Below are 20476 nucleotides of genomic sequence, written 5' to 3'. Positions count from 1 at the left end.
ACCTTTCCAACTGTCAAGCCAGAGAGCAGGGGAAGAGATGAAAGAACGCAGGACGAAGCTACCATTTACGGAACCATGTGGGAATGGTCTCCTAAGATTTAATAATTGGGATGGAACTCAACTTTCTACAACTAAAGGCGGGGGGTGGGGGGGAAGAAAGAGACCGAGAAGAGGAAAGAGTCAAAGAAAGGGGAAAAAAAGAGTGAAAAAAAAAAAAAAGAAAGAAAAAACCAGCAGCCTAAGTCAGAGTAGGAATAACTTGTACAGAAAAATTTCTTCTACCTAAGATGAAGTTCTATCTGTAAAAGTAAAGGGGAAAAGAATGATGTTACCAAAAAAAGAAAGAAAGAAGAAGACTTAACAAAGCCTTGGATATTTTTCTTCTGGGTTAGAGCAGCATTAGATGTTCTGATTCTAACCCTCTCCTGCAATTCATTCATGGTAGCAAAACAACAACAAAAAAAGCCCCCATTAATATGACTGCCTTGTAGTTTTAAGTATAAAATGGTATTTCCAACTGGCCTAAAAGAAAACAATATGTTGACTGGGACACTCAAAAAAGACATGAGATGATATGTTTTGGGCAGTTTTTAAGAACATTTTAGTTCTACTACTAATTTAATATAAAATATTTAGACAAAAAGGAAAAAACTAACAGTGAGTATAACTAACAGGATTTAAAACCTCACGGATTTTTTTTTTTTAATCATAATACCAAGCAACTCACACAGTTCTAATGCTTTTTCTTATCAGTTACTCATGAGGTAACTATTACTACACTGAGTTTAAAAGCAAGTATCTGTCCAAATTTGGGGAGGGGGCTGTTTTGCATGTTGATTGTGGTAGTATTTATACGACTTAATGGATTTGTCAAAACTCACAGAAGTGTACACCCAAAAAAAAAAAGTAAGTGGTGCTGTATGTAAAGTTTTAAAAACAGACAGAAATTGTGGATTTGGCAAGATTTCCATGTAAACACAGTAACGAGAAGCTTTTTGCTTTCACCATCACCCTCCCTCCTTCTCTGCCTGGGACCCTCAGGGTTCCTAATGGTTCAGGATGGCATATTTTAGCATTCCTGGAACAGAGCCCTCCCCTCAAGTAGGGACTCAAAGCGGTACCTGGCTGAAAGCCACCAAGATACTTCCACAGAGGGACATTGCCCTCCCACAAGCACCATTTTGACCCCGAGTTTCCACTCTTTGGTTGCTGTTGTTGATTCTGATCAGTTTATTTCTGAAAATGTGAAATACCCACATCACTGGGTCACAAGTAATCAGGGTAACCCAGAAACTTTCCACAAGCAGAACACATAATGCTGTGGCTTCTTTTTACTCCCAAGTCTGGAAAACTGCAGTGAGATCAGATTGAGTCTATTCCTGATTTCTCTGAGAAATTGTCCTTTTGAAGGGAAAGTCCAATAGCCCCACACAAGAGAACAGAGCAGCTCTGCCCTCAGGGAAGCCCATCAGCACAGAATTACTGATTTTACCCCATAATGTGAAGGCATGTTTATGAATGAGGAATAGCCTCACCAATTTGATTCAGTAAATCCAACTTGTACCAATTTTTAAGACCAATAACTTGAAGTACTGTTTCCTGAGCCCAGCTCCTAGCATCTCCTTGTTTGTTAAGCTCCATCCTGATGACCACCACTTGTAAGGATTTTCTGTAAGCCAACACCCTCTAACTGCCTCAATCAAGTTAAAGCTTACCCAAGCACAGATTATCAACAAATGATACTGTGTTGAAAGGCGTGAGATGAAAAGTGTCAGTGAATTAAATCCTTCCAGATTTTGCCTTGAATTATTACTATTAATAGTAAAAGTATTACTATTACTAATAATAGCTGCCATATCTGGGAGCTCGCTGTGGCAGCCTCTGAGATGTTAAGCACGTAGCCCAAGATCACACAGCAATAAAGTGGCAGAAAGAAACCCTGGCATCCACCCCACTGCTGGGCTACACACGCCCCCTGCCCCACAGAGCCGAGGGAGGTTCCAGCAGGTCTGTGCACTGTGCGGGCTGGGGCCCTGTAAACACTGAAGGAGGATGAGGTGGGGGCAGAGAAGACAAACCAGGTGCTATGCTCAAAAAGTTACATGTATTACAGTGAAGAGGGGAGGGATTGAAAAAAAGGGGGCACAGGGAAATTTTAGGAGTGCAATTAGTCTGTAGGATACCGTAATGGCAGCTACATGGCATTATACGTTTGTCAAAACCCATAGGACACACAACACAAGGAATGAGCCCTCATGGAAACCATGGACTGTAGTTAATCATCATGTATCAAGATTAGTTCATCAATTGTAACAAACATTATGACACTTATAAAATGTTAATAACAGGGGAAACCAGGGAGACAGGTAAGTAGGAACTCTTTGTACTTGCTGATCAATTATTTTTCTGTAAATCTAAAACTTCTCTAAAATATAGGCTACTGATTAAAATAATAATAAATAAAATACTCTCCTCCAATTCAAGCGTTATTAGGTAGTTCCCCCAAAGGATGCAAGACTATATGGAGAGAGAAAAAGCTGAAGCGCAGAGCTGCATTTGAGAAGAAGGTAAACATGCGCTGATGTTGGGCATAAAGGTCATTCTATGGTGGAGCAACATGAATGAAGAGGAGCCCTTCAATTTGGATAAATCACAGGTTAGAAGTAGAAAAGCAGAGTGGAGAGGCAGAATGAGGTCAGATTTTGGAAGATTATCTCACAATATTAGGCAAAGGGTTTTGAGCTTTATTTTACAAGTAGCTGGGAATCACTGATGGTTCTAGAGTACGGGTATAGCATTAAAAGATTAATTGGGCAGGAGCACCTCCATGAATCAGGGCAGAGTGATTGGAGAGGTTACTTTAATTGTCTACGCATGAGGTAGTGAGGTTTGAAATAGTATTGTGTGGTAGGGTGGCCTGAAGGGACACATGGGTGAATAATGACAGAGGAAAATCTACCAGGACCTCAAACTGGTAGGACACGGGAAGCCAGAGGGAGGGAGGGGTCAAAGGTGACGGTGCGGTTTCAAGCCTGGGTGACTGCAGGAAAGGCAATACACTCTGCCAAAATAAGAAGCCAGAGGTTGCCAGGTTTAGGAACACATGAGTTCCTGAGAGCTCAAGGGATGTCAGGGCTCTTATGAGAATCAGATTATTCGTCTTGAGTTAGTTGGTTTAAAAACATGAAAACTCTTTGAACAAGCATAAAATTTAATGCAGCACAAACTACTCTATAAATGGGTACCACTAACCTGAAAGGAAACAGTTTACCCCTAAAAAGGAATCAAGAAAGCAGATGCACTGTATGGTGTTTCTAATATTAAGACAATATAAAAAAGCAATGTTAGTTTTCAAAGTTAAATCAAAATAAATTTTCTCAAAATTATCTTTCCCATTTTCTAGCTTAAGAAGGCATTCAGAAGGAAGTTACACAGATTTTTTTTGGTGTTTTTTTTTTTTTTTAATCCATCCTTCCTTAAGATGTGTAAACTTGGTCACTTTGAGGATTTGTGAAGCATCTTGAACTATTTTTCAGACAGAGTTCAGCAAATTCAAAATTACTTTTGCCAATCATTTTTCCATTAATTTCAAAATCTATGTGCATTTTCAAAAAAGCATGATCTTTTTTGTTTTGGATTCATAACATTTAATTCATTCCCGTAACACTGGCTAATGTTTGCTAAGCTCTTACTATGTACAGGCACTGCTTCGTTTAATCCTAAAGATCCTGTGAAGTGGGTCTAATTAGATCTTGCTAAACAGATGAGGAAACCGACACTTTGAGAAGTGAATTTGCCCACATTCACCAAGCTAGTCCTTGGTGTAAAAACTCAGCTCAAACTTTCAGCCCAAACCCTGGGGTATTCCTATCCAACATCCCACAATATGAAACCGGGTTATCTGAAAGTCCTTTCCGTCCATCTGTCCATCTGTCATGTGCTAGGAAATGGGATGTGGCCAAGAAAAAAGGGATTGAACATCTAAAGGGACAGGCAACCTAAAACTCACAATCTACTGGCTTTTTGGTGTGAACCGTCCACCCATTTCTGAGCAGAATTAGGTCTATAAACTCTTACCATAAAAAAGGTCAAAGAGACAAGAGATCCTGGTGGTGAGTGGCTGACAAACTCCAAGCTCTCAACAAAATTCTGAGCTATCTTACTCCCAGCAAGGAGACCAACAGATATTCCAGTTCATACTCATAAGAGTTACTGGACAGTTTGAAAGAAAATCACAAGGCCAGGAAGCAATCAAAAGTTAAAGTTTTTTTTAAAAAAAGCATCTCCTACATATTTGCCGACCACAACACTTTCCCCTTAGAAACCTCAAAGAATTTTTTTTTTAAGCAGAGGAGAACCAAGCACTTCTTTTTGAAATAATCAAAGAGAACAGGGAACTTCCTCTCCCTTATTAATCTATCAGCTTTGGTTTCACATTGCATCACCATTAAGATAATACTTTCTGCTTTCTATCACTTTAAGGTATGTTCCCAATAACTATCAGATCTGATAAAAGATCCCCAAGACCAGGACCTACATACGTTTATTATTACTTTCTTTTTTAAAGCAGAGTAGTAGGTTAATGAGAAATATCAGATTACCTCTTTAAAAAAAAAAAATCATAGACCAAAAATGAGACAAAACACCTCACACTGAAAAGTCAGTGTTTGCAAGTCATCGAAGGAGATTTAACAGGACAATGAAAATGTTTAATACATTGGGACATCTAGATTTAAAAAAAAAAAAGTCTGTTATTTACAAAATACAACATGCAGCTTGGAAACTAATGAATTCATTCCAAAAAAACAAAACAGATCATTAAGGCATTTCATTTAAGGCACTAGCATATTAACAGATTTAGAGATTTTTAAGTAAACAATGACAACTAATATCTGAGTGCACACTTTATATGTGAAAGACACCATCCTGGATGCCAAAAATGATCATTTACATGTCAACTGCACTGAACAAATATTCAGAAAACTAAATGTCCTCTCATCATTTATGCTTAATAGATAACACTAAAGCTTAAAATCAAACTATAGCACATGAAACATACACTGTGGTTCTTGAATAAGTGTAATGAACGCTTCATATGTTGATATAGGTCCTTAAATGTTACAAAAATCAATTTGGCTCCACATAAGTTACAAAACAGCTTTTCACTTGTGCTATTTTCAAGTTCAATGTTGAGACAAATCCTTCCTTAAAATGTTGCTTCAGGTTTCTGAACCATACATTTTGGTTGTGTGTATGTGTACGTTTACACAAAACGTATGACTTGTTATTCCAGAAGTAGATACTCAACTGAGAAAAGTAAGAAAACAAATCTGTAAGGACATGCAGAGGAATGTGCGTGGTTTGGCTGGAAGGCTCCACAATCAGGAACAAATTGCAGCACATAATGGCTGGAAAAGTTAATTAAGTCAACCCAACACAGCGCCAATAACAAAAAGTTTTTGTTTGTTTTCTTTTACTCTTGAAATTGTGGATGGGAGAAAGAAAATACACAGGTTATGTCCATAATATATCTTGGTATGGAACTTATTTTTAATTATTCATTTACAAATCTCTAAATTCCACAGCTTTGTAAGGAAAGGCTAAGAACCCCATGGAAACAGTAGCAATTGGTACTACATGTAGTAGGATCTAAGTAATTTTCATAGTCTTTTTGTGAACAGCCTCAGTGAAGGTATCTAACCACTTCTGAAATGCTTCAGAGAAAAGACAGAACTGACAAATAGATGAATGACCATGGCAATGACAGTGTGCCAACCTTTAAAAGCCCACCTCCCACTAACTCTAAAACCCAAATCAAACCCAGACCAAAGCCCCCAGACCAGCTGTGAGACCACAACTGAGAGCAAAGGGCAACATGCCACCAGGTAGGAGCTGGCAGAACAAAGAAGCCGGGCCATTCCACCCCCTGAGCACGATCCTAGTGCCATCAAGAGGCTCTGAACTAGTTAGATAGTTAGATGCCTCCTGCAGGGAAATTTATATTAAAAAATCATTACCATTATTAGCTTTGCTTATGTAAAGCCAACACAAGGAAAGAAGTTTATTTTCCTTCATTTTACTTTTTCTTTTCTTTACACTTATTTGCTGGTTTCCCTGGAGCCTTCCAGCAGGACTGCCACTGATGTTTACAAACACCACCTCCATTTCCCTTTATTTGATCAGCTCTTTATGCTATCCCAAAATAAAAAGGAGTAAATCCCTTACAAGAAATAGAACGTTGGAAAAAATGGTCAGCACTCACAGGGCTTCTAGGAAGGCTATCATTCAGGCAGGAGCCCTGCAAACCTGACTAATGAGCTTTTGCCCCCAAATAGGATGCTTTACACCCACTTAGAGGGTGCTTCAAGAACCCACCCTGATCAGGGTGGAAAACCCATGGAATTCAGATTCAGTCAGTTCTGTGGTTATCTGGGACTCAAGGACTAACTTGTGTAAACTGTGACTACTCCTTCCCTGGCTACTGTTCCCCAGTGGCTTCCTGGCTGCCAGGGGCTGATTAGGTTAGCACCGCTCCCGGGCACCCGAAGGAAGTTAATGGGGACAACTCATGATCAGAGTGGCTCAAGACAAATGCGGCAGCACCAAAAACCTGCCCAGCATGCATTCTGGTGCCAGAGTGGCCAACTTGGCAGCACCTTCACCAAGGCTAGGTCGCTGTGGTTACTCTGCTGAAATTCACAGAAGGGACAGTGGCTTATGGAGACTCGACGTGGTGCACCACCAGCTTCTACCCACTTACACGCCTCCCCTGTTCTCACACACACACTTACACACAGGCTCACTCATTCACACACACCACTAAAAAATTCCTATTAAAATTCCCAAATCACCTACACGGCATAGACTGACTCTTTGTCTCACATAATAAACGTGTCTAATTTTTACAAATTCCAGAGAAAAGAAGCAAGGGCCACGGGGTGCTTTTTTAGGGAGAAAATATGACTTCTATAATTCCACTGGAGGAATAATGCAAAAAGTAGACTCCATTAAAATAATGGAGTCTTGACTTGAAAGTCTTGACTTGGAGTCTAGTCTTGACTTGAAAGACCACGAATCAAGGGAGATATAGGGACATATTTTCTTATGTATGTAAAGTAAATTCATTATTTTAACTCAGATATAAATAGATCTCCCTATAGATCAAGGCAAAATGGGACTCATTAGTCAGTGGGTTTACCACCAGTCCCTCCCTTCGCCCACCCAAGCCGGCAGTGCACACTGCTGACACTGGGGACGGGGGACAGGTGAGCAACTCGTAGGCACAGAGGGCAGGACCAGACGGTGTCATAATCAGACCGGAAGGTGCAGCTTTTTTTACTGGATGTCTGCACTCACAGCCTACGGTTGGAGGCTGTGACCTTCCAAAGCAGGTTCTGACCCTCCCATTTCATTGCATGTAAAAAGTTAGACATCAACCTAGTCAAACCTTTCTTGGAGTAAATAAAACACAAACCCACAGGGAGGGAGGGAACAGGTTGGCTCAGCAGATCCAAATTCATTTACCCAGGTAGGCAGTGTCCAGGACTGAGAGCGGGCCAGCCTATCCTTCCCAAGGACACATCGCAAAGCAGAGTGCAATTCATGAAGGCCAAGGGTGGCTATGAAATCTACAGAAAGCTAAGGAGCTGATGGTCTTAAAGCAGGGATGAAAAGCAAGGACGGGAAGCAAAGGTTACCATTAACTTATTCAGTCTGTTTTTACCAGAGGTGGGGTCTGGAATTTATTTTCAAGGCTCCATGCTTAAATTGAAATGCCTCTCAGCACTATGCTTAAAATATTAAAACATATAGCACAGAGAAACAGTGGCTCTCTGTTATCTCTGAACGCAAATTAAGGACATGAACCTGCATCTCAGAAACTAGACGAGGCTCAACCTTCAACCACTACTGAAGGGTCAACCATTAACAGCTTTTAAAATCTTTTAGAGTGGACTCCTTAGGGTTTGGGGGGTTGGCAGGGGACCCTCTCACTAACTTGGACAAGACAGCGCTTGTGTCTTTTATAATAACTAATCACTAATTATCCTGAGAGTGGAGACTTCCGATGTGAAATGCAAAGTATTTTGAAGTCCTGCCAGACTCATCAAGATGATTTCCAAAATGCCAAAACAGGAACTTCCTATAATAAATAACCTATCACATTTACATCTCAAATTAGAAAATTTGGAAGAAAACATGTAGCTTCACTGCCAAAATAGAGATGCCGAAAGCTTGCCCATCCCAAGCCCCTCCCCCCAGAAACCACCTCCATTTATGCTCTTCAGCCTCTCAGAGGACAAACACAGGTCCAGGTGCAAACACTCAGTTCACGAGGAATGCCAAGCACAGAACAGAACTGCAGGCTTGGCTGCAGGGAATCCCCGTGGCCGCTCACCATTGGAAGTGGTGCTGGAGGCCACGGCTTTCTCGCTGACATCTGGCCGAGTGGGGCATTTCACTATGGAATTCTCCACTTTCTTTTTCTCAGTGGTCGTCGAGCTCTGGGACTGGGCCTCCATGACGCCTTCTCATTCCTTCAGCTCTGGCAACCAGGAATCCCTGAAAAAATCCACAACGGCACCATCAACCTCAAATAAGATGGAGGAAAAAAGAAATCCCAAAAGCCACTTCATCTGTCACCTAAGGAGCATCAGCCAATTCAAAATCAGCCTAGGCATCAGCCTAGAGCATCAGCCGATGTGAAATCTGGACGTCCCTTCCCCACAAGTTTTCTTACAAAAAGGCCTCAAAAGTTTTAGTAACAAGCCAGTTGAATTCTGTCTACTTGTGCAAAAGAAGGACAGAGGCACTTGTCCATAATGTGGGACTTCTCCCAAAATCCTACTGGGCATTTCCTATTAAACAGTCTAAGTGTCTCCATTTTCAGCTGTGATTATGGTGAGAAACCCAAGTGTCAAATTACTCCTTCAAGCCACATCTCCAAATGTCTCCGACATTTATTAGAAGGTGGCCAATTTTATAAGAAAGGGAAGTAGGACAACTTTTTAAGCCAGGGACAGCTTTCAGTTATTAATTAGATGTTTTAAAGAGTGACTGACAAGGCCGTCCCTGCCATCCAGTGGTTAAGTTTCCACATTCCAATGCAGGGGCTGTGGGTTTGATCCCTGATGGGAAGCTAAGATACTATATGCCTCATGGCCAAAAAGCCAAAAAAAAAAAAGAGAGAGAGAAACAATGTAACAAATAAAATAAAGATTTTTTTAAATGGACCACATTTAAAAAAGAAATCTTTTAGAAGAAAAAAAGAGTGACCCATGGTTTCTCCCATCCAATTCTAACTCAAAGCTTTGAATCAGAGGACTCTGGTCAATGATTTTGCTTTCCTCACTAAGATATGTGAATTGCAATACACCTCTTAAGCCTAATTCATTCAGGAAAACCATATTCTTGAAGCTTTCTCTGAATAGCAGAACATTTCCATTCACTGAAGTTACGTTTTTAAAACGTCAAAGGTGACAGAACAACACACTCTGGATCCTAAAGGAAAAGGCAAAAGATCACGGACAGCAAAGGCTAGAACCACTTAAGAAATATTAAAACTCAGCTAAAGGCAGGGCAGTTAGTCTGTCTTTCACTGGTGTCATTCATGTGATAATCGCCCTAGCTCATCATTCATCAATTTTCACTCTATTTGGTTCATGTTCCTTTTTTGCAGTCATGATCCACAATAACAAAGAATACAAGAAAAGACGACAAGTCCCCTCTCTACCATGATTCCCTTAAGTTATCTAGATTTCGGGCATTTCTTCCATGGAGTCATCTGCCTATTTTCTACATTGAGCCGATACCACTGTGTTCCATCAAAACGATTAGTGAAACAAACTAGGCAACCCGGTCATGGACTAAACGTTTTAAAGAAACAGATGGAGGATTCTTAGTTAACCTTAACTCACATTAGCAAGGGAACTGCAAATGCTTTCTTTATAGTAGAAGAAACCCAGAATAACTAACTAGAAAAGCTGAAGGCCCACAGGCCTCGTGGCCCTGGAGCAACAGCTCTTCCAGTAACTTCTACATCTTCTCCTTGATTATCCACTGGCATTCACTGAAAAGCACACAAGTTATTTAAGAACAGCTTTTCTAGAATAAAAAAGACAAAAAGACACCCTAGGTTAAATTTACATATCAATTATAAGATCCACTCCAAATTCAGAAACATTACTCAAAGAGCCCAACAGATCACAATAGTGAAGGACTGTAGGCCTTCTTTTCTGAAGGTTGCCATGGTGCACAAGTCAATGGGGAGGGCCTTACTGATGCCCCCTGGAGTTGTCCGACACCTCAGTTTCCTTGTGGCTCAGCTGGTAAAGAAACCACCTGCAATGTGGGAGACCTGGGTTCGATCCCTGGGTTGGGAAGATCTCCTGGAGAAGGGAACGGCTACCCACTCCAGTATTCTGGCCTGGAGAATTCCAGGGACTGTATAGTCCATGGCGTCGCAAACAGTCGGACACGACTGAGCACCTTTCACTTTCAGTTTCCTTCTCTGTCACAAGACAGTGTCACACAGAGGGACTTAACCTTGGGGGCAGTGGGGTGTCCAATCTTCTTTAAGGAGATGTTAAAACTTATAGATCCTCCCCCCCACCAGAATATCCATTTTTTAATAAAAGACATTTAATATTTATTTTTATTTATTTATTTGGCTGCACCAGGTCTTAGTTGTGGCATGTGGGACCTAGTTCCCTGACAAGGGACTTAACCCTGGCCCCTTGTTTTGGGAGCTCAGAGTCTTAGCCACTGGATCACCAGGGAATTCCCCAATAGACTTAAACACACAAAAAAACTGTCCATTTGATTTTCAAAGGATCACAGGCCCTCCAATCCAGATCAAGAACCCTTGAAAGAGAAATTATCAACCATCCCTTCCAGCTCTACCAAACCCAGAATAATTCTTTAACTTGTTTGAATGCTCCCCCCAAATTGATTTATACTTGATCTTAGCCGAAAGGGCAAGAAGGGAACTAAATTGATTTAAATATCATGTTTAAAGCATGCAATTAGAACCATTCAACCTCATCCACAGCACTGTTTCTCAGGGTAGTACAAGCGCCATCTGAATCAGCCTTGTTTTGTTTCAGTGAAACATTCAGAGTTGCCAGCCTAACCCCTGATGCTTGGAGGTGGCCCCTGAACCTCTATTTCAAACAGCGATGGTGATTATCAAGATCACTGAACTTGCAGACATGTTTTTGTTCACCACTCTGTACAATGCTGTAGGTCCTCACTGAAATCTCTGCAGACTCGATGAACTACAGAATGAAGTGCTGAATTCCAGCAGCCCATCCCAACCACCATCCTAATCAACTCTGCATCTGTGTGGAGTCTTTGCTGAATGTCTGTCTTCTCCTCTAGACCCTAAACTCCACGAGGACAAGCCCCCTGGCTACCTCCTCAGCACCTCATACCTGCAAGAGTGTTTACTGTGTAAATACACAGTCCAACAATGATCCTGTGACTCAGTTCATCAGTCTTCAATCTTAATTGCCATTGACTTAGCTACATATCTTTTCTTTTGTAGCCCGTGTTTCTTTGTAAACCGGAAAATTATACAAAAACTTTAACAGGAATATTTAATCAATCAAAACACTCCATTTTCAACCATTTTGGATAAAGAGGCACTTATTATAACTGTTTCCCTCGAAACACACATAGTTTTATCAGTGCAATCTGGATGGAGTTTATTGATACCAGACACAGAAATCAGCTATTGGAATAGAAAATAAATAAATAAATAAAATAAGAAGAGATGGGATTCTTGGTAGGAATTCAGTCTGTCTCTTCCTTAGGAGAGGAAACTAATAGTAGTGAGGAGAGGAGTCACCAAAAGCTCCTTGACAAACTTGGTTTTTGTGGAGTTGTTGGTTTTCCCCCAAGCAAAGGACTTCATTTTAACAAAGCAATAAAAACCCTCCAAATACTCATCACCAGAGAGAGGCTCCCAAGAAGAGGTAAAGCCCCAGGCTCTGATTGAAATCACACTAATTAATGGTCTTGGAGAATACTAATTTCTCCCCCATCCTCCTGTTCAAAACTGATTTTTTTTAGAAATAGGCCCTTGGTCACTGGAAAGTCTACCCCCTTCTTCTATTTTGACAACTTATTTTTGGATCTCATTAGTTAGTAACTAATTATTTAAAAGTGTGGTTTATGCTTGCAACAGGGCTATAAAAATGGCAACTTGCCAAGGCAGACATCTGCTTCCTGTATATCCCTATAAATTATATCAGCTTCTTTTACTGATAAAATCCCAACTTTGTCTCTGTCAGTTACAAAGGAGAAAGTTTTCACATTCGAGATTCTCACACCTCATCAAAACTCTGCCTAAAGAGTTAGTGAGAGAAAAGGGTCTGCTTCTAGCTGTGGTGCCAATTTTTTCATAGGATTTTCAGCCGAGTTGGAAAACTCAGTCCTCAGTCCTGAGATAAAGCAAAGCATGAGGTACAGAAGTGACCAGTAAAAATTCCTGATGGAATCCTAAAATACACACAACTAGGGCAGTAGCCGATAGGACTCCTTTTAAAACTTGGCATTTCTTAAATAATAAAGTAGAATTTATTTAGAACATAACTCTGAAGGAAAACTTCAGTTCTGCTTCACTTCAAAGATTTTTCTCTGAGGAAAACATACCACTGGTTTTTAGATGTGAATGAAATGCGACTTTTAGACCCAATTCCTTTTCTTATAAAGTCAAACTGTTCTCCTTCAATCCTTTTCACCACTGCAACATTATACACAAGATTTGCTGGCATGCCCCTTGACTCTTTATGCTTAGGAAAAGAAAAAAGAGAGAAGGAAAGAAAAACTATCTGTAGCTGATGTTTTGAGTCCTAGGAGCTTGGGTATATTAAAAAAAAAAAAAGGAATGAAGAAAAACTGCTCTAATAGGCCTGCTAAAGCTTGAAGTTTCATAGGTAAATGCAGGAATGAAAATGCCTTCTTGAAAACAAACAGTCCTGGCTTTTCCCCATTCAACTAACTGTCCCTGATCCTTTTGTAATTTCCCTGAGGCCTAAACCCAGGGCACAATTCATTCTGGACCCTCTTTTAAACCTAATCCCTTTGTTACTAGCAACCTGCCCACAGGTGGGTCTTTCCTAGCTAAATTATAAATCTTAACTTGCAGCAAAAGAAGACACCGTGTCCTGGAGTCACTGACCATGTGATGCTGCAGCGCACATCTTCACATTTTCACAGGAAAGGCGGCCAAAGAAAAGCCGCAACATGTACCAATTTGGAGAATGGGAGAGGGGGGTCTGCATTGGAAATAGCACATCCCCCACCGCACCAAGCCGCAAGGGTGGCCCTCCCTTTAGAGTGGCCACTTGGAGCTAGTAAGAAAGAAACTTTCATCTTTGCAAAGATGTTGTCATTTTGCATTATATATATATATATATATACTTTTTTTTTTTTTTTAGTAAGCAGTGGGTTGTGGTCTGTGCCGCCTGGGCGCGCTTGCATCCTGCGCTTCCACACTGGCTTCCCTTCTGTTCCCTGCACGGTTTGAGGGGCCGCGTCCTCCAGCCCCAGCTGTCAGTTCTTGCCGCCGCGGCCTCGGGGCGCCCGCCTCGCCGTCAGTTCCCTCCCCAGCGCGGTAAGGCCCCGCCGCGCAGCGCTGGCTCCTTGAAATAGGCCGGCTCCACTCTGATCCGCCTTCCAGAAGCGTCGCCCCAGCGAAAGGGCAGACCAGGGTCGGGACGATCAGAACCCCGCAGGGCCTCCGCAGCCAGAGGAGCGGCCCTCCTCACTCTGCATCACCCGGGTCACCCGCTCCCGGGGAGGACTCGCGAGCACTGGAAAACTCCGCACAAACGGTCCGGCAGTATCCCCAGCGGCAGTGGTCGGCGGCGGCCCTGAGTGCATTCACATAGCTGTTTCACCGACAGAATTCGGGGAGATGCAACTTTCTGGGCACTCGGCAATGCAATACCCTGTGTGTCGCTCTACATTAAAGGACTGGGGGACACTTGACCTCTTCAAGAAACCGCACTGGCTGGATGCTTCACATAACCAAACTTCTAACTTGCTTCAGAGGCTCTTAACCCGGTTCCAAATGTGTTCCTTCATCAGCTGCCCTAAACCGATTAGGTGTGTGAGTGGTGAGGGGGCAGACCTATCTCATGGGCTTTCTGTGTGAGAGCCCTCAGTGGAGTTCCGAACTTTAACCATGAAGCTTTATATAATAAATGGAGAGCATGAAAAATCACCATTCAGCCTTTCCCCTTGCAGATCTCTGCAGTGAGCCCTGGGATGCACACACAAGCAGGATTCTCTGAATGGGTTAACTCCTTAAAATGTTTAAAAAAAAAACAAAAAAAAAAACAAAAACGAAGCACCAGTGCTAAAACCAACATTTGAAATGATGTTTGAACTGTATAAAATGACTTTCTAATCGAAGGTGAAATGAGACAGTAATTCTAAACTAATAATGCATCCTTTGTGAACAGCAGACTACTTCATCCATTTCCCTAATCCAGCTGGTTTATTTTTCAGTGTCCTGAATTTGGGATTTTTTTTTTCTTGATGCATTTAAAGATTTAAAACAAGTTAAAAGCCTGATTAGTGGCAACCTGATCAGTTGCTGAGCAGTTACTGCCAAGGCAGGAAGAAGGCATTCTAGGAGAGGGCGCTTTGAACAGTGTGGTGAATTAGGCCTTCAGTGAGAAATTATTTCCTGCAACTCAGGGAGCTCTTGCTGAAGAGGAATAAAGCTTTCCTCCAGAGAAAGTATCTTTACTTATACCTGTCCATAAGTTTATTAAGCTGAATGATCTTCCTAATATGCTAATGTTTGAAAAATCCAGAAGGAGCCTGTGTAAGGATTTCTAAGGAGCTTCCAGCACATCACTGAAAAGTGACATTTCTCCCACCTGTATTACTTACTAGCAGATTAGCGGCTTCTTCAAGATGCTAGTCTTGGAACAACCATTTAGGTAAAATGTTCTATTAAATAGTTCTACCTTCCTGCAGCATTCAAATTCAGTTCCTAAAGAAAATGGCTGCTCTGGGAAAACTTATTTTTTAAAAATCAAAAAGCACAAACTAATAGCAATTTTGACTTTAGAGCAATTCTGGAAGTGAGAAATAGCATGAGTTTCCATGAGCAAAATTCAGGGAATTTGAAACATGTCAGTGGGTTTCATATAATCATGCATTATAGAAAATCTCTTATAGGTTTGTAATATGGTTGATGCTTCCTGGCACTCAAGATATCTTTCTGAACTTAAAATCAATTAGATATGCATAACCTCTGTAACATACCAAGATTTCCCAAGATTCCTACAGCTTCCTCTCCCTTCCCTGTCTGTAATGCCTTTCTTTCCTGCAAGCTCAACTTCATAAGTTCTTAATGAAATCTTCATGAATTTTTAACTATAATATTTTTAAATGTGCAATTATTTTATGTTTACATGTGATTGTATTCCCCCATAATTAGGAAAACCAAAAGCCTTAACTGCAAATAACTCCTCTCTGTTTAAGTCACCAAAAATGGTCTTTGGTAGCCTAAGGGGTCCCCCAAATCTGCTACCTATTTTTTTCAGATCTTTCTTTCCCAGTTTCTGAAGCTCCTCATCTCAGATAAGCAGTATCCATGATAGGCCTACCCAAACAGAATTACTTGAAAAGGGAATGGAATTACTCTAAGGGGAAATAATTGCTTGTCTATGGATTAAGTGAGTTTGATTTCAGTAGTTTAACTACATCTCAACTTTTTAAAAAGTCATATATTTAACTTCAACTACTGAAAATCTTATATGACATGAAGTCATCATTGCTACTAGCATTAAAATCACAAATGACGTTTTGTATGCCGGTTTTCCTTTTCTGCTATGTGTACTTAAAGGAAAGACCATCAGCTAATCTAACTTTCTCAGGAGGACTTTATGAGAAACATCTGAAGGATAAAGGTCTCTATTTAATACTTGTTAGTTACTGTTTCTGAGTTTTGCAAAAACTTTGAAACATCAGGCCAGTGTACTTTGGTTTAGGTTTGCAGGAAGTGCCCTGCATAGCAGGTGCCATTAAGGAATGAGCTGACACCCCCATTTTCTGTGGGTTTGCTGCAGACAGACAAGCTTCAGACAGAAAAGGAGACCTATAAGTCAGTTATCAGTCTATAGATCAGCTAAGCTCATGAAAACTCTTATTTCCCTTAAACCTACATATGTCACAAAAAAACATCATGACTGATCAAAGATGCCCCTTGTCTCACTTCTCTAAAGTTTACAGGAATTAAAAGTCTTCAAATATTTTCAGAAGGAAAAAAAAATGCTAATTTTAAAATCACTCTAAGAGAACTTCTATAACTCTTGGTTCCTAGAATTAGGTGTGCCTTGACAATCAAGCTTAAGGGGATAGAGTACATGTTCTATGAATAAGAATTTACCTTTAAAGCATCACAAATATGGGACTAATACCTGCTGGGTGTTAAAATCAGCTGAAGATACCCCAAAGGTACTTATTTTTTCGGTCTGGTACTGTTCACTGTACTTTATCCTCCTGATTTTTAAAGTACAGATTCTTGAATCTTAATTGCAATGTAAAAAGCACAGTTTTCAAAATTTAAGAATTTTTAAATCACAGTTTATTCAGTAATAATTTCTGAATTATTCCTGATCGACTCAGCCTATAAACTTTACAGAATTCTTCAGCTGTCTTATTTTTCACCTCCTGCCCACCAATCATATACAGAACTGCCAATGCAAACTATACCAAACGATGCACCCTCCCAATGAAATGCCCTGGTGTGGAATTTCATTGGAACCTCACATTTCAAACAACAGATGTTGTCCTGAAGTGGCATGGCCTGGTCCATGCTCCATTCAGGGTTCCATACATCTTAGTTCATTTAGGCTTCATTCAAAAAAAAGTCTCTTGAGACTGAATTATTCTTTTTCAAAATATCACAAGATGAAATCGAGAATATGGTTTCACTGCCTCATTCCTTCATTACAGCAATTGGAGAGTTAGTTTTAATCTGAATTGGGAGTTTTCAGTCTCTTTTTGTAAAAACCCATGTAACATACAACTCTGGAGTATTTTTAGGTGTTTAACGCCATTCTCCCCCTTTTAAAAGTCCAGGGAGCTAAAGCTGCAAATTTCCACAAGAAAATTAACAAATAGGATGTCACACTGGCTTCTGAAGGTACTTCCAGAGTCAGATTTAAATAAAATGACACTTAGCTCCTATTATTTAATTTCATTCTATAGCATAAAAATTACCCAAATATACAATCAGATGTTTAAAACATACTCCTGTCTCTCTCTCTCTCTCTCTCTCTCACACACACACACACACACACACACATACATCACCTCACCTCCCTTCCAAAAAAAAAGTAAAGAAAAGCCCACTAGCTGTTTGAGGCCAGCAATCAATCCAATTTACTGCAGGTACAATTTATATGTACACTGCATGCCACAACAAAACCACAGTGTGATGCCAACAGGGCCCTTAAGAAAGTTTTCCCCTAAATCTCTGGCAAGAAGCTTTAAAAGAAAGCAAGGATTACAGTCAGCTAGAAGGTAGGGAGGGGACTTACCTCAAACCCAGCCAAGCGGAAATCAGAGCAGTAATTCTACAAGTCGACAGAGTACACTTTCAAAGCTATAATGGTGTGAAGAAGTGCTGGGCACCATGGCCTGAAGGCACCGCTAATACACTGATGACTGATGGCCGGCCTGGGCAGACAATGAATTTGGGGCTTGAAAACTAACAGAAACCATGCAGCACTTTGACAAATGGGCTTTCACAATTTCATTCATTGAATAACCTTTAAGCACAAAATTGGCTCGAGTTCTCCTGGGAATTATGTGACAGGTCGTTGGACGATGATGTAAGTATTTTCTTTTTTAATTATGACTTGTATGCAAAATGCAAAAGCACCCTAATATGAGGACACAACCCTAAATGCTGCAGATGCATGTGTGGAGCTCCACACAATATTGCCTTTCAGGAGGGGGGCTGGAATGTTCCAATGCCACCTTATTAACTAGGTAATGGCCTGTTCATTCAGTTTCTTTAGAGAGCCATAGATTTTCTGGGACATTTTGTCGGATTGAAATATACACACATGGAACAAAAAACACTTTCACAGTAAAAAAAAAAAAACAACCTGAAAGTGGTCATGAGTAGCTAAGTGTGGCACTAAAATATAGTGCATTAGAATTACAAGTAGAAAAAGTCTAATTTTAAGGGGTGAGGCAAAGGAAAAGTGCCTTGAAACAATTGAGACACCACATAAAGTTTGCAGTCGAATACACTTGCCAACACAGTTAACATTCGATTTCTTTCCAAAGGCTCCCCTCCCTTTCTTTCCCTGTAAAACTAGCCCTTCGATGGAAAAATCATAATTTTGGCAATTTCGAAAGAGAGCATGAAATACTTAGTGTCTCTAAATTAACAAGTACCACTTACTCCAGGCAGCATTGCCTTTAACAGCTTCTAAAAACTTAAGAAAAGGATCTTAAAACAGGAAGCTTAGTGAGCTCATAAAACTGTTGTTGGAGCCAGGAACACATAGCATATTTAATCTGCAAACTGTGAGAGTCTACAGTGATTTCAGCAAGATCTGAGGCATGCCCTCAAGGTTTGCTGGGATCTGGGATTAGGGGGTTGATAAGAACCTCTACTGCCCATGGACATGTTTTTCTTCTGCAGTTAAACACAAATGCACAGAGACATTTGACTGCTGCTTGGCGTTACTGCTCAAGTTATAAAAAAGCTTTGCAGCTCCTTTTGCTGTCAATATATCAAAGTTAAAAAAAAAAATCATCAAAGTGTGAAATTTCATTTAAAGTCTTCGCCAGTCTACAGCTCTATTTCACAGGCCCATCAAATAAAAGTAGAGATGAAAAATACGCTGAAAGTACTTGAAAAAAGTTTGTGGCGTTCCCCCTGCCCTGTTGTTGTTTACTCTGTCTCCCTTTATTTGCTTTGAAACTAGAACAAATCAATTTTCATCTGGAAAAATGACAACAGGAAGTGAAGGGCAGCATCTTCTAGTAGCCTTTCATGAAAAGACAACCTGAAGTCATTATTAGAGTAGAATCTTATACTTACCAAATGAAATACACACACACACACAATTTCTTCTACATTCATGTCAGCATTTTAATTGACTCTCATGATATAAGTTGGCAGAAAATTTCTTGAATCTTCCAAAACAGATCAGACCGACTACAGAATACGGATGCCAGCAAAACTAAAACCTCCTTCAAAGAATTTTTTTAGCTGGGGATTTACAACAATTGCATAAAGAAGAAAAGGCTGACTTTTAAGATAATCTACTATAGTCTAAAAGCATTAACATTCCATTACTAAGGTTTTCTTGAGGATTTCATGACTCACTGATCCACTTCTCCTTCAAGACTGGTTTGTCTTAGTACACTACTGTCTCCATATAAGTGAGTGCATGGAACAATGAACATTAAATTGTTTCCTTTCATAAATTCCCAAACCTTATTCTCCTAAAAAGGGGGCAAGGATAAACAGGACAGCTCACATAGATGGAAGGACCCCTAAATGGCGAAGCACAGAGGAAGTCTGAAATCCTTACAGCATGCAGGTAATCAGGAAAACTGGCCAAGAAACAAAGGAAAGTTCAACTTTTAGGCTAGGGCATCAAACTGATAAATTAATGACTTTCATTAAATAAGTAATGAAATAATTCACCAGAGTCATTTTTTATCAGTACTGAATTTTCTCATTTCTGTCTGTAGTCCTTTGCAAATTCGACATACTGGAAAAGTGTATTTATGGAAAAGTGTATTTATGTCAGGGTCCGATCAAGGAATCCAAACATGTTAATGGTACCGAGAATTGGTTAAGTATCTGAGTTGAACCTACTAGCCTATTCAGACAATATAGTCTATACCTTTTAAAGTGCTTCTGTGTGTGTGAAATTTCACTAGACACCTCTCACATTGGACTCATTCAGGCATCTGAAACCAAAGCTTTCCTAGGCTGACTTTAAGAATTATATACCCTGAAAGGCTCTCCCCTTAGGCAGGCAGTTTCTGATTAAATAGCTTTTAGTGTAAAATAAACCTCTTCTCTCTATAAGTATGCTATTACAACTAATTTAAATGTTAGTTCATGTTTGTTTTAGGTCTGACTACAGGCCAACTGGCCAAAGTGTTTGTGTACCAGGTTAAGACCAATATTTCCTAACATAAACAAATTCTTTAGATACTTCACACAGTTTACATTGTTAAGGCCAATCACCGCTACTTCAATATAGCCCCTCAAATGAAATACTGTTCTGCTTTAGAAAGATAGAGCGATTTTGAGGTTATTTCACTACTTTGAAACAGCATTTTCCTCCTTCAAAATAATCTTGACACATGTAATTAAGAAACTGTCAGACTATTATTAATTTTTAATTTAAAACCTAAATGAAATAATTACAGGAATCAATCAATAAGGCACCTATTCAAATTACAGAGCAATTAC

The 20476-nt window shown here is 40.2% G+C and overlaps 1 protein-coding gene across 7 annotated transcripts in view; it reads right to left on the bottom strand.

Moving 5' to 3' along the window:
* GLI3 (GLI family zinc finger 3) overlaps nucleotides 1–20476 on the bottom strand; it is a 305459-nt gene that overhangs the window by 282293 nt on the left and 2690 nt on the right. For 4 of the 7 annotated variants that reach the window (XM_043872222.1, XM_043872221.1, XM_043872220.1 and 1 more), the window contains exon 2: nucleotides 8396–8559. In XM_043872222.1, the coding sequence (XP_043728157.1) occupies nucleotides 8396–8519 (124 nt within the window). In that variant the 5' untranslated portion in view covers nucleotides 8520–8559. Of the gene's footprint in view, nucleotides 1–8395; nucleotides 8560–20476 lie in introns of those variants that run through there. The other 3 variants (XM_043872225.1, XM_043872229.1, XM_043872224.1) reach the window with 3 other exon arrangements.

The sequence above is a fragment of the Cervus elaphus genome, chromosome 18, assembly GCF_910594005.1.
Source record: "Cervus elaphus chromosome 18, mCerEla1.1, whole genome shotgun sequence".
Classification (NCBI taxonomy): domain Eukaryota; kingdom Metazoa; phylum Chordata; class Mammalia; order Artiodactyla; family Cervidae; genus Cervus; species Cervus elaphus.
This window is presented reverse-complemented; position numbering and strand designations above follow the sequence as displayed.